The sequence below is a fragment of the Lithobates pipiens genome, unplaced genomic scaffold (assembly GCF_037356315.1).
Source record: "Lithobates pipiens isolate NorthernLeopardFrog02 unplaced genomic scaffold, aLitPip1_a1.2 Scaffold_22, whole genome shotgun sequence".
Lineage (NCBI taxonomy): Eukaryota > Metazoa > Chordata > Amphibia > Anura > Ranidae > Lithobates > Lithobates pipiens.
In genome coordinates, this window is record NW_027507784.1 from 317,580,879 (window position 1) to 317,595,990 (window position 15,112).

At 42.9% G+C, this 15,112-nt stretch overlaps 1 protein-coding gene across 1 annotated transcript in view; it reads right to left on the reverse strand.

Annotated features, from left to right (window-relative positions):
• Window positions 1–9,147: 9,147 nt before the first annotated feature.
• Window positions 9,148–15,112, reverse strand: part of PRPSAP2 (phosphoribosyl pyrophosphate synthetase associated protein 2) — a 122,296-nt gene continuing 116,331 nt past the window's right edge. Inside the window, exon 11 of the mRNA XM_077449434.1 lies at window positions 9,148–14,880. Coding sequence (XP_077305560.1) covers window positions 14,722–14,880 — 159 coding nt within the window. The 3' untranslated portion in view covers window positions 9,148–14,721. The remainder of the gene's footprint in view (window positions 14,881–15,112) is intronic.

Sequence of the window (15,112 nt, forward strand, 5' to 3'; positions counted from 1 at the left end):
GATTCAACAGGTCTGGCAGTAATCAGGCCTGGGTGTGGCAAGTGAAATTTAACTCAGCTTTCCAAAAAATAGTGGTTAATCACAGTTCATTCATGATTCAGCATGGGAGGGGGCAATTACTTTTTTTATACAACTGTACTTGATTCTGCTCTTCAGGGTAGGGGACGTGCATGTGTCAGCTGTGCTGTGATTGATCACAGTGCCAGCCAATAGATGACAGCTGGCACTCGCTAATCGGCGGGGAGAAAGACAGGATACAGCTCTGTCCTGTCAGTGGGGGTGTGCTAGTTTTTGTTTCTCTGCAAAGCAGTCAATAAAAGCCAGCACATCCCTTAGTGAAAGCACAGTACACACAAAAACACTGCTTAAGAACACATTTAACTCTTTGATTGTGCTAGATGTTTAACACTTTAATAGCCAGTGTCATTAGTACAGTGACCGTGCATATATTTAGCACTAATTACTATATTAGTGTAACTGGTTCCCACAAAGTGTCCAACGTGTTAGAGTGCCCGCTATACTTTTGCAGTCCCGCTATACGTCGCTGAAAATTATAAATAAAAATTCCAGTAAATATACTATAGTTTGTAGATGCTATAACTTTTGTGCAAACCAATCAATATACGCTTATTGGGATTTAAAAATTATTATTTTTTAATACATTTTCCGTCATTTTTTATTTATAGTGCAAAAAATTTAAAACTCAGTGATGATCAAATGCCACCAAATGAAAGCTCTATTTGTGGGGAAAAAATGATATAAATTTAATTTGGGTACAGTGTTGCACACCCGCGCAATTTTCAGTTAAAATAACGCAGTGCCGTATAGCAAAACATGGCCTGGTCATGAAGGGGGGTAAATCTTCCAGAGGGCAAATGGATAATCCACTTATTATAGGAGTATGGAAGGGGAGCACTGCTTTGCCGTATGATCCGGACTGCAAATACAGGTAACACACAGCATCTGGTCTTCTACTGTTCACATTTCGGCAAAGCCATGTGTATTGGTATCGATAGGCAAGATGTTTGCTAAATGTCATTCACCATTGCAATGGGTGTTACTGCAGGATGTGCTGGCTCCACTGCACCTCTCCTGCAGACCAGGATTATATAGCCAAAGATGGTCACGCAACCTCTTTGTTCTCTCCAGTTTGAAGCTGGTTTTACACTATTGCGAATTGGATGCTGATCCTCCACATTCAATTTGCAATGGCAGGAGATTTTGATCCGCTCTCTATCGAGCCGGTTCACATATCTCTGCTGCCGCTCCAGTGCAAATTTGCACAGGAGTCCTGTGCGTCATTTGGTCAGTTTCAGGTCCGAATTCAGCCAAAAATTCAGGCTGAAATCAGACCTGAAACAATGAACCAGGATGCACCGGACCCCTGCTGTGAGCTGCATGCGGCGATAGTGTGAACCCAGCCTTAAAGCCCAGAGATGATGCTCCCCCGTGCTCTGGTGGTGGACTGCCCCTATATGGGTCTTGATGATGTCAGGACCTTGGACCATTGGAGCTTAGAGGAAAAGGCACTACCGGGACTGGTCTAGCAGCACACAGGAGCAAAAGATTGAGTAAGTAAATCTACTTATTTTTGTGTCCCCCTAGACCAGTGATGGTGAACCTTGGCACCCCAGATGTTTTTGAACTACATTTCCCATGATGCTCATGCACTGTGCAGTGTAGTTGAGCATCATGGGAAATGTAGTTCCAAAACACCTGGGGTGCCAAGGTTCATCATCACTGCCCTAGACCTAAACAAGCAAGTAATCCTTGCAGCACAGGCCCACTACCAGGGATAATTCTAATGTTTCTCAGAATTCAGCTTTAAGGTAGAGAACATCAGATAAATGTTAAAATCCGGGTATAAAGCTGAGCAGTACACAGGGGAAATTATAAAATGATGATTGCTGTATACTGGAGTTCCGCTTTAAGCAGTCATACATTTCTTGACTAAGATGCAGTGGTGGTGCATCCATTAGGGGCGCTCGGGCACTGCCCCCTCTCTCCGGCAACCCCCTCTGTGTACTATGCATAGATTCAGGCATTGCATGAATCTATCCACGGCCGCTGTAGCCACCCCCTAATTCTTGAGTCCACCCCCTTTTCGGGCGCCGGGCACCTGAATTACAGAGGCGGGGTGTTTTTGAAGCACCTGATTAGAGCCATAGGCTCTAATAGGCTTAAAAAAAGGTGCACTGTGTGTGCAAACCATTGCGCTCGCAGTGCGCACAGGTTTGTTAGCAAAGCAAATGAATATTTTCTTTGCTAACACAGAACTGCCTCTCAGCCAATCAGGAGGCCCAGATGTAATACCAGGCACCTGATTGCGTGAAGGCAGAGGTGATCCCATTGGCACAAGGAATACAGGAAGAAGACACACGTGGAGGAGTTGAAGGACACAGCATCCATTGCTGCGCTTCCATCCTACAGCTCGCCGCCTGACACGCCACCACGATGGGGTAAGTTCCAGGCAGACGGGGCACAGTGGCTGCATATTATGGGCACAAAGGCTACAATTGATGGGGCACAGAGTCTGCATACGATGGGCAAAGTTGGCTGCATTTGATAAGGACAGAGGCTGCATATGATAGGCCCAGTTGGCTGCACGGGGCTTGTTTATAAAAGCCTGAAGTCACCCACTTTTCACTTCTCTCACTCAGTAGTTTTGCATGATGTACAAATCTTTCATTATTCCTCTCATTAGCTTCCCTGATGTAGCTAATGTGCAGTTACACTTCAAAGGAGATCATTTTACCACCAACCAAAATTATAATTATCTTTGATCATATGAGTTATGAGGCTAAATTTTCTTGGTAGAAATGAATGTATTATGGACATAAAGTATTTTTTTTATACTACAGGGATAGAAGGAAAGCATGGAAGAAATTAAGTTCAGATAGATGGAGAGGCTTCAAGATAGGTGAAGGTAGGGGGTGCAGAGAGGCATAGGAATACTCAGTTAAGAGATACAGAGAAAGTTATATACAGTAGATTGTGCTATAGAAAGGCAGCTTGAAGTGAAGGAGGGGGTACAGTGATAAAAGGAGGGGATGCAGAGTAGAGAGTGAGGCAACAAGGTGGTGCAGAGTACAGAGGTGCAAGCAGGGGATGGAGAGTAAAGAGAGAAGGGTGTGCAGAGTAGAGAGAGGTGCAAGAAGAGTGTACAGAGTAGAGAGCAAGCAGGGCATGCAGAGTAAAGAGCGGCACAAGAATTGGGTGCAGAGTAGAGAGAGGTTTAAATGGGGTGAAGAATAGAGAGAGGTGCAAGATGGGAGTGTATGGTAGAGGTGCAAGAAGGGGGAAAAAAGTAGAGAGAGGTGCAAGAAGGGGGTGCATCCAACTTTGAGACAAGGGTGTCCACATTGTCCCTCCACAGATACATAAAGGAGGGTAAGCACTGTCACCCTAGGACAGGAAGTGTGCTACTGGCAGGAGCACCAGGTGAAAATTAAGGGGAAAAAAATCATGAAATTAGAAAACTAATGCAGCCACACGGACAGGTATGTTGCAATATATTTAATTTTTGCTCTTTGTTGTTATGTTTCAGCATAAGAGCCATGGAGCTAGCACATTCAGGAAAGTTCAGAAATGGCAGACTCCATTCATTGCCTCCTTAAAAAAAAGAGGTTGCATCAATGCTAGGAACATGCCAAAATGAACGTGGGGAATCCATTTAAGGGAAATAACAGAATTTGCTGACAGAACCACAAACACACAAAAGATAACATGTCTTACGTTGCAGAGACAGTGAGTCACCTCTAATGAGGCACGGTGACATTAGGGCCAGAGAACATGCATCTGCTGAATGCTGCAAATTGGTGTAATGGAGCAGAGGTCAGGAAAACAGATGGAGCTGTGCACTCAGCACAAAGGGTGGACATCTGTGCACTGACCATTGCACGGCCATCATCTACAACCTGGGCACACACACCTGGCCTTCTGTCCAGCTGCATTTACTTTACAAATGGTGTTGTGGTCGATTTTCAAAAGGCATCTCTAGCGCCTTCCAGGATTACAAATACACGAATATGACCAAACGTGTGTGTGAACGCCCCCAAATGACTGCATTTCCAGTAAAGGGTAGCTTTATTGCTACAAGACACAAAGATATTTTACACAATTCTGCGCTTCCAACCATGTGAGAACAATTTAGGGAAGGTCCTCTTCACCTCCAGCATGACTGTGCCCTGGGCACAAAGCCAGCTCCATAGACATGGATTAATGAGTTTGGTTAGGTGGCAAGCACAAAGCCATGCCTTTAACCCTACTGAACATCTTTGGCATGGCTCCCAACTGTACCTCATATGGTGGAACTGTCCATCTATGCAACCAAATCCCTCTGTCTCTCCTAGGTTTTGGTCTAATGTATGAGCCTTTAAACATGTACTGATAAGACATGTTATACTGCACTAAACCTTTCCTCTAACCTGTAAATTATTGCATTTGTTAATTTGAAAAACCATTATAAAGAAAATAGTGGTAAAAAAAGAAGCAATTTTGTGTTTCTCCAATCATTTCTAGCATATTAGTTCTCCATGGTGTACCCTGGGGCACGACAGGGGTGTGTGATTTGCCTACCTGCTGCTTAAGGGTGTTCTGCCATCTCAGAATATCAGGAGTTCACAACGGTCACAACCTTCGAAGACCTTTGTGCATCTTTCCAATCTCTACAACATACCATCTCTTTGCTTTGTATATGATGCTCTTCTAAGGCATACAGCCAACTTCCAGCATATACTCACAAAAAGATATCGGAATTTTGACCGTGCCATCTTCCCCTCAGATTGGGACTTTTAAATGTAAAACCTTCCAGTCCCAGCAAAATAGAAGAGAAAAATTTCAAAATTCTCACCAGATGGTATCTGACACCCTCTATCTCTCTCACCTTGATACACGGTGGTGTTGTAGGGGAGCCATGTGGTCCTACCTACTTACCTGGTGGGAATGTACACCAATTCATGAGATTTATCAAGACCATGTTAACAATTGCCCTATATTGGCACTCTATATCTATTTTACATCACTCTATCCTCCATCAAGAAATACATTTTCGGGTTCTTCTTATCTGCAGCACGAAAAGCCAGTGTTGAAGCTGGACATTCTTTCACCTAGGGCAAAGACTCAGTTTGGGGTCTCCCCAAACTGACCCACATTCTCACCAGAGAGAGAAATTCTCCATCTGGGGGGAGCGGTAATATAACTGATTGGCATGTGAAGAGGGGCTGAAACATGTAGTGTGAGGACCTCCCCGATCACTGCGTAGGTGAGGTTTGAACGAGGCGATTTCAAGCCTCACTCCCTTAGTGGATAAGGACAAAGGCACCGCTGGGGAAAAAAAAGTGAGTCCTTAAAAAGGCCTACTTCTGTGCAGTATTCTTCCTTCCCGGCAACACCCATCATAATTCGGCGTGGAGGCGAGGCTTGAAATTGCCTCATTCTACATAGAAAGTTTTAGTTCTATCATCGCAGAGTGGTACTGTGGATACAAAAAAAAAAAACATACGAAAGTGCCATGTCCCGATAGTTAAACTTTGGTGAATTATCAATGATCAAAATGATGCAAGTCTCTTGCCCTTTTTCTATAATAAATAGTCTACCTGTATGTACAATCGGTTTGGATTTAGTTTGGTTTATTTCCTTTTATGGGTGGTTCTAGTGGCTTATTTTATGTACTATCTGTTCAATTATGCATCAGTACACCAATGTTGCATGTGCCCCCATAGCCATGGTGTGTTTGTTCTACACTTGGGGTGTTTGCGTTGACCCTTTGTTTGTTGGGTGACAGACAATCAGCATGTTATGTTTATTACATTTATATATATATATATATATATATATACACACACGTTTTTAAAGATGTATGCTTGTGAGATTTACTTTCATTTTCTATCCATGTAGAATACATGCCTAAGCTCCTGAAGAAGCGTTTCCACACGTAACATGTACAGCACACCTCCAACCACTCAACACCAAGTTTGTTGTAATACTATCAATCATGTCTATCAGAATGGTTTTGTGACCAAATATAGACAGCTTACCAATGTTGGTACAACAAAGTGGTGTAAGACATTTGAATTTTATAAACATTGTTACTGTGGTGCTTACAAAGTCCATCATCAATTCATCTATTTAGCCTGCCTCATTCTACAGTCGTGGCTTATTAAAGGCCAGGGCTGTTTTTTTGTTTTGTTTTTTTGTAGGGGTGCCCGATCTGATCTGCCTCGGAGGCAAGGTATAATTGAAGCAATTTCAAGCCTCATCTTCGCTCAGTGCCATCTTAATAGCATCACGGGCCCCTTGGCAAAGTAATGCACTGGGTACCTACCAGGGAGATGGTGACATGGCAAATAGTGGGTGTGGCTAAATTATACTAAATATTGGGCATGACTTTTTATTCTGATTAGAAACAAATAAACACAACCTGGGAATTATACCAAATACATTCACCCTGAACACATTGTCCGCACTCTCGCCCTATATGCACTGACCCGCTTTTCCCTGTAATAATTTTTTCCGCTATTTATACTTTTTCATGTTATTATTTATATTTTTTTTACAATTTTATTATTTTTAATATTATTTTTCACAATGCTGTTGGGGGGTCTTTAGTGAGATATCAGGTGTCTAAACAAACTCCTGATGTCTCACTTTTGGGGCAGAGAAAAGGAACATAAGATTCCCCATTCCCTGCAGCCTCAGCTGCACTGAAGATTAATGAATAGGAAACACTCTGAGGCTTCCTGTTCATTCACAAATTGAAGCATAGTAAACCCAGTTTCGGTACTGATCATTCGCTGTGTTCATAAGGGAAAGCATGGGGCCAGTAATTATATGTCGCCCCCCCCCTCTTCCCCCACTCCCCATCTGAAGTTCCCCTGTGCCCCACAGCAGCCAGCAGGAGGAGAGGGAAGCTGGCAGTGCTTTGCATGGTAGGGGGCACACAGTGAGGGTCCAGACAGCAAGAGGAATTGCACATGGACAAAGAGGGTGATCAGTGCAGCAGGTGGGGGAAATTACTGTGCGGCTCTCCCTGCAGCAGCTGAAAGCTGGCAGGAGGAAGGAGGAGACACCAGCTTTCAGCTGCTGCAGGGGGAGCAACACAGAAGATCAGTTCCAGTAATTTCATCCACTGGGTGCACACCTCTCAATGCGGTGCCCGGGGCACATCTCCTCCCCTTATTTTTGGCCCCGTGACAAGAAAACCACAGACATTGGAAATGTACACATTTTTTCCACACTTACTGATAGACTAGATCTCCAAAATTATAATGCACACAAAACCTATGGCCATAGACAGATACCATTGTGACTTAATTTTACCTGGCCTGCTTCTTGCTTGTTTCTATGTTGTATTACAAAATTGGTTTCCTGTTTTAATAAAATCTATCCAGAAAGAAAGTTGGTATGTATGCCTTTGGGATGAACTGGAGCGTTGATTGCGAGCCAGATCTTCTCACGCAACATCAGTACCTGATGCTCTTTTTGACTGAATGTGCACAAATTCCCATAGACAGAAAACAAAACCTTGTGGAAACCCTTCCCAGAAGAGTGGAGGCTGTTTAAGTAGCAAAGTGGGTCTCAACCCCATATTAATGGCCATGGTTTTGGAATGAAAAGTCCAACAAGCTCATATAGGCATGATGGTAAGGAGTCCACACTTTTAGCCACAGGGTCTTCTTATACAGCGGGTAAAAGGAGAATTGAACACATTACTATTTTCCTAGGTAAATATGTTTCTAAAAGTGATATTGACATGAAAAATTAAGAAGCAATGCAACCCATACATACAAAGAAACCAAAACAAATAAGTTAAGAAATTAAGTGTACTAAAATGTAATGGCAAAAGGGAAAAAGTATTGAACACGTGAAGAAAGGGAGGTGCAATAGGGCATAGAAAGCCAAGACACCGGCTGAAATCTATCAGTAATTAGAAAGCAATCTTGCCCATTGTCAGTGCAAATTAATATCAGCTGGTTCAGTCTCAACTGATGGTCTATAAAAAGGTGTCTCATTACCAAAGTGTCACACAAGAAACATCTCATAATGGGAAAAAGCAAAGAGCTCTCTCAAAACCTTTGTTTTCGTTTGTTATGTACAGATTGCATGGGTCGCTACTGATACGTGTGAAAATGTCATGTGAATAGCACCTTTAGGACTCATGCACACAACAGCTCCAAAAAAATAAATACAATTTTTTACAGGCGTTTGAGCCTTTTTTTTCTCTGCCTAAAAACTTGTGCTTTTTTGTGCACTTTTGCATGTTTTATTGAGCATTAGCGTTTTTTTTGTCACAAACCCTTCTCATTTTTGCTATTTTTTTCAAGCTTCTTTGCACTTTTTCACGCTATTTTGTGCATTTCAGGGCACTTTGGCATCTTTTCTGCTTGAAAGCTCCTCTCAAAAAACGCGAGTTTGGTGGGGGTTTTTTTTCTGCCTGAAAACGCCATATTATGCATGGACACATTAGGGGTTATTTACTAAAGGCAAATCCACTTTGCACTACAAGTGCAAACTGCACTTGAAATTGTACTGAAAGTGCACTTGGAAGTGCAGTCGCTGTAGATCCGAGGGGGGCATGCTAGGAAAATAAAAAACAGCATTTTAGCTTGCACATTATTGGATAATAAAATCAGCAGAGCTTCCCCTCATTTCAGATCTACCCCTCAGATTCACAGCGACTGCACTTCTAAGTGCACTTTCAGTGCAATTTCAAGTGGATTTGCACTTCATAAATAACCCCCATTGGCTAACATTGAAGAGAGTTTCCAGGCAGGAATAATGAAAGCTCAAAAAAAAGCTCAAAAGCCCGTAAGAGCAGTTTCTTTGAGATGCAGTGTACATGAGCCCTTAGAAATAAGCTCCATACACATTATCAGATTTTCTGCTGATTTATGTCTTCAGATTTACCAAAAGCATGTAGTGCAAGGACCTGCCTGATTGCATACAAATTGAAACTCCTAAGGTTTGACCTCATATTATATGGTTTTGATAAATCTGAAGGAAAAAAAAATCAGCAGAAAATCTGATAGTGTGTATGGGGCTATAGAATTACCTAAAAAATGGTGACCAATAAGGTATTGCCAGCAGGAGATTTGCTGAAGTGTACATAATATAACAATAAAAAAAAAAAAAAACACAAGACAATAATGCGTGTCACACAAACAAATATTTTATTACATGTTCCCTCTTAATTTGCAGAAAATAAATACAAGTGCATATTTCTCAGTAGGCTTTCCTACAAAAAAAAGCGTTACTATGTAGCCCCGCCCCCCAGACATATTGCGCATTTAAACTACTGCGACTCTCCTGATCGACACAGGGGGCGGAGTCAACTTTGGGACAGGAGTAGAAAAAAAAGAATAAGACACAAAAACTGTTCAGCGTTTGACTCTTGTCCGATATCCTTGTGCTGCTGAAGAAGCCTGCAATAAGTGAATCCACACCTACTACATCGCTCAGCAATGCTTCACAGGCCCCCCAACAAAGCAATGAACCCCGTAGCGGCTGAAACGGCCTAGTAGCGGCCCCCCGATAGCCCTCCCTGGCGCCTGCAGCGATACAGGTAAGGATAAGAGCTGTACAACTAGATACACCCAAGAGTAAAAGCACATTGTGACAGTAAATAAGCAAAGCCTGACATCTGTCAAGGTGCAGTAATCATGGCATGACTTCAAAAGTAAAACCTCCTTACTTCCAGTGGAGGCAGCCATTTGTGAGAGAGACATATTCATAACAAAAAAAACCCCCCACATAGCTGAATTCTCAACGCTGAGCAACTGCTGCTTAGTTTTTTTTAATAAAAATTAATCGTCAACGTTCAAATGTACAGCTGCCATTGGCAAGGACATAGGAAGCCCCCTCGGCACAGCAAAACTAAGTGCAACAGCCACCAATGGAATTTTGGATTACTGAAACAAGGACACTGAACTGCGATTGATTACCATAGGATTGCAGCAAGTTGCCTCTGTAAATAAACCTACTGCTCTTATTTATAAAAGTGCCTAGAAGAAGAGTTGTTGGCCCGCAATGGGTAACAAAGTGCAGTTCTTCTTTCAGGCACTTTAATAAATAAAGGGCGCTATAAATTTGCACTGATTGCTACAAATGTGCCAATCTGTTTAGCTAAGTCACTGATCGCTCAAAAAGAGCAACAATTAAAAAACACGATTACAAAAAAAGAAAAAAAAAAAAAAAAAGTCACTTTGGTTGCTCCATTGATTAAACAAAAATATTCTTTAGACAATTAAGCGCAATCATATCTGTTACAAAAAAAAAAAAAAAAAAAAAAAAAAGATTCACGGGAACGAGATAAATTAGGGCCGAGGCACATGGACGTCTCTTGACCTGCCTCTCCTGAGGCTTTGGTGGCCAAAAAAAAAAGGGGGGGGGGGGGGGGGAGATACAAGTCAGAGATGAAGCACAGAGCAGAACCAGAGACAGCCGACCGTTTTCAGAAACGATCGATCCGCCAGCTATTGTGGTTGTCCTGACCAATGAGCAGCAGAGAAAAAAAAGTGCCCCATGTACAACGTTTCACTTCATTGGAGCCCCACAAGCTCATATACAATAACACTACCCACCCAATGAAGAAGGGGGAAAAAAAACAAGACGTGTTACTTCATCTCAGAAAAAAGTATAATAAAAATATAAAACCCCCCCCAAAACTTCATTCTACCCTCTTTTTACCCTGATTTTTGTATTTTTTTTTTTTACACTTTACCAAGCAGAAATAAATGTGAAATCTTTAAGAAACAATGAATCTTTTATTAATTTCCTTCATATAAAATGGATTCTGAGTTGCTGTTATATAAGAGAGGACCTTTCCTGATGTCCATTCAGGGCAAAGTGACCGTCTATGTAAACCCTACCACTTAAGCCTAGGTTCAACCATATGCAGGAAACAGTGATCCCTGTGCGTTTCCCACAACGCATTGCAATCGCACGGTGTTTGTGATCTGCTGCAGGTGTCAATAGAAATGCAACAACATCACAAATGCAGTGCGGTTTGCCTACGCCGGATCGCATGATACAAAACCACTATGTAATGCAGTTGCGGTGCGGCTCCAAAAAAAAAGTGCCTCTACCTAAATGGACTCAAATGGTACTGCATTGAATCGCATGTGAATTGCACAGGAATGCAATGTGATTCACATGTGGGTTATAGTGTGAACTGGGGCTGCGGGGGTGACCTGGGATAAGAGGTGAGGGTTAAAACAAAAACGTATCAAAGTCTCCCAGGAAGGCTACTTATCTAATGCTGATACAACTTCTGTTAGTAAAGTTACACTGAAGTATGATTAAGCAGGTGGCACCGGAAATCGCATTGCAAATTATATGGGGGGGGGGGGGGGGGGAGCAGTGCAAAATCTGGTGCAGCTCTGCATAGAAACCAATCAGCTTTCAGGTTTTAGCCCACGTTCACACTGAGGGCAGGTTTTGAAATCGCACGAGTTCAGCTGAACTAGCACAATTTCAAACCGGCATTTGAGTGCGGCTGAGGGCGATTTGACAGATATCTGTGCGGGTTCATGCATAGATGTCTACTGAAATCACCCCCCGAAGTCGCCAAAAGTAGTGCAGAGACTACTTTTGGGAATCTGTGAAGTGCTGCAGAGTTGGCGCCGGTGCCGTTGTCGGTAATAGGTTCTGATTTGGCATGCGATTTGACATGTCAAATTGCATGCCAGATCGGCCCAATGTGAACGTGGGCTTATTGTCAAAACTTAATTGAACAAACTGAAGTTAGAAGCTGATTGGCTATCATGCACAACTGCACCAGATTTTGCAATCAGTTTAGTAAATCAACCCAGTTGCTCTAAATTAAACACAACGCAGCAAAAAGCGCATGTGTTTTTTCAGTGGGGCAGTGTAAAAGCAGACTTGTGCTCCCCTTTGCCACACTGCCATAGCGCCTCAAAATATCGGGTTCTTCCAGGTATAGAGAATCATGTGACCTGATCCAATGATGCAGTGCTTGACCTGCGCAGCCAATCAACAGGCCAGAACAGTGTCATGTTAGGAGGGTGATGATGTCATTCTTGCGTAAACCAGGATACCATCTGACACAGGATTTACACAGGGCTTGACTTTCAAAAGCAATGGAGCAGTGGGAGAGGCGAGTATAACTAACTTGGTCTCTGGACTCTAAAGAGGCACCGTCATTTTGTCCATTCAATCTCTAGAACTGGTTTTGAAGATCAGCTAACTCAGAATAAAGGCCAGGCACCAATTTAAACAGTTCTATACAAAACTGCAGCACTGAACTACACAAAGGTTGCCTTTTCATTTACCAGCTGAAAGCCCCTATCAAAGATCAAGCTTTACAACAAGAATCATTTAGGGAAGGGTTACGACCTCTGTCAGTTTTATTCCTGACCTCAACAACACCGACAGAGGACCTCCTGATAAGACCTCTGTTTTATTGCCCGTATAGAAAGTCTAATTAGGGTGCCAAACCAAAGGTCTAGGTGTCCAAAATATTTTGGTATTAGCAATGGTTCATAACAAGGAACCAGAAAAAAAACATTCAATGTGTTTCAGGGGCTCAAAGATCTCACCCTTCTTTAGGGCTCAGGTCTTAGGCTGGGTTCACACCTCCGATGGATGCGGCTTGCAGCAGGGGTCCAGTGCGTCCCCATTCTCGAGTTCAGGGATGAATATGGGCCGAATTTGTTCCTGAAACTGAGCCAAAGACGAACAGCGTTCCTGTGCAAGCCGCTCCGCATCCGCAACGGAGATATATGAACCGGCTCTATAGAGAGTCAGTCACAATCTCCTGTCATGCGAATTGGATGCAGGTTTCGCATAGATGTGAATCCAGCCTTATAAGAGGTTAGGAGGATAAATGGCACGGTCATTGGGATTGTGTGCAGGATGAATGGTGAAGAAAGCCCAGAATCATGGTATCCAGGCAAACAATTAACCCTGGTGATTGGGCTGTTTCTGAGTTCTAACTACAGTGAAACCTTGGATTGCGAGTTATGCGGTTTATGAGCGTTTTGCAATACAAGCTATTTTTATTAAAAATCCTGACTTGATTTGCGAGCGTTGTCTTGCAAGACAAGCCGGATTCAAGCCACTGGGGTGTGCTGTACCGCATTTGGCCAGAGATGCGGGGGTGCCGGTGATGTTTGGAGACACTCGGAAACACTCCGTTCTGGCCAAATACGGTACTGCATACACCAGCAGAGACTGTAGAACCCATTATCTGAGTTTCTATCGATTCCTATGGGGAAACTCGCTTTGATTACAAGCATGCTTCTGGAATGGATCATGCTCGTAATCCAAGGTACTACTGTACTTATATTACCTGAGCCCTGGGGAAAGGGGGAGATCTTTGAGCTCCTGAAATTCATTGGCTGTTTGCTTTCATTTGTATGAACCAATAGTAAAAGTGTTTGGACTTGTAGAGCTTTGGTTTGGCTCTCTCATAGATGGATTTTTAACTCTGGGTCCCCCTCCTTATGTGGCACCCTATTTGTGTTGAGAGCCGACTCACCAGAGACACTGTGCCCGGTTTTAATCCAAATGACCAACTGAGAAGCTGAATCCAGTACCTCATTTACACTTATTGCCCTATTCAGAGAATAGTTCCCATCACGGAAAACATTCCGTGATGGGAAGAGGTGGAGATGCGAGGTGGTGGCATTCTGCTCTCCACCTTGTCCAATCATAGAATGCTTTGCATTCATTTAGAAAACACAAAGCATTCTCTGAATGGTGCTCATGCCAAGTGGCTGACCTCCTGTGTTCAGTAGGCAGAATGTAGCTGCTCGGCATGGAATCGGGAAGATAGTAGCGATCACTAAAGAAGCGGTGTCCACTAGAGAGATTTCCAGATTCCAGGGGCATCGGCCAGGTATGGTGTGTGTATATATATATATATATATATATATATATAGTTACATTGGTCAAAGCTGGACCAACATGACAACATATAAAATACCCATGCCTGGAATTAATCTTTAACTCCCATCCTGTCTGTGTTAATTTCACTTCCTCTCCCAGGTGACAGCAGAAAGGGAAGTTAGGGGATATCTCCCAAATATGGACAGAGAAAGCAATAAAGCCTACAGAGGTGCTAACCCATGATACGTCCATCTAGTGATTATAAAGGTTTTGGTAGGCTTTTACTTTATTAGCAGCTACCTTTCTTGATTATCCAGGAGACAATGACAGCTACACAGAGAAGGAAATCTGCACTAAGGTGGCTTCCACTGTGCAATGGCACAGCTCTACCCATCCATCAGTGCTCAGGTCTCTGGTCCTCCATGATGACAGCAGTCATTGTAGACACTGTGATACTCCCTATAGTTCAAGCAGAGATTTTTAACTGAATGGACATAGGCAGGCTGTACAAGGCAGTATCAGAAATCCCTCCTAGCACAGGTCTACTCTGTGCTACACTCTGAACCAGCTCTCCCAACTAGTGACGCTGCTTCTGACACCTCTGATGCAAAGAACAAATGTACTTTGAGTGTGACATTTTGTTCACAAAAAAAAAAAAAGGAGTGGCAAAAAATAAGACAAGCCAAAAAACAAAATCTTGATTGACTGGTGAATCTACAGGTAGACAGGTCAGCCTGAAAAAACACGGCTTGGTTGAAATATTAAGGTAAGCTCTTGTAACGGCACAGGTACACTGTACACTTCCAGTTTTGGCCCTTGGTATATTCCTAAAAAATATATCTATATTTATATAGACAAAGAGGAGGGGAGAGGTTAATCATCCACTCCTATATTTCTGAAAAGGTACGACATGGATTCTCCATTGTGGATCCGTCGGATGGCTTCGGCAAGGATCATGCTGATGTCCACCGTCTTGATCTTGGGGCACTGCAGTTTCTGGACCTCGTGGGGGATGGTGTTGCTGACAATGACCTGGGAGAAGAGAAGAAGTGACACCATTATGAAGAGACTGGCTAAAGAGCCTGTAAGCCCCAGAAACCAATAGATCTTACCAATGGCCGAACCCTGAATTCTGATTGGTTGCCTTGAGTTATGAAAATGTAACAATTATTTTTTATTAGTGACTTTGTACAGGCATACCCCACTTTTAAGTACACAATGGGGTTTATTTACTAAAGCTGGAAAGTGCAAAAGGGCTCACTTC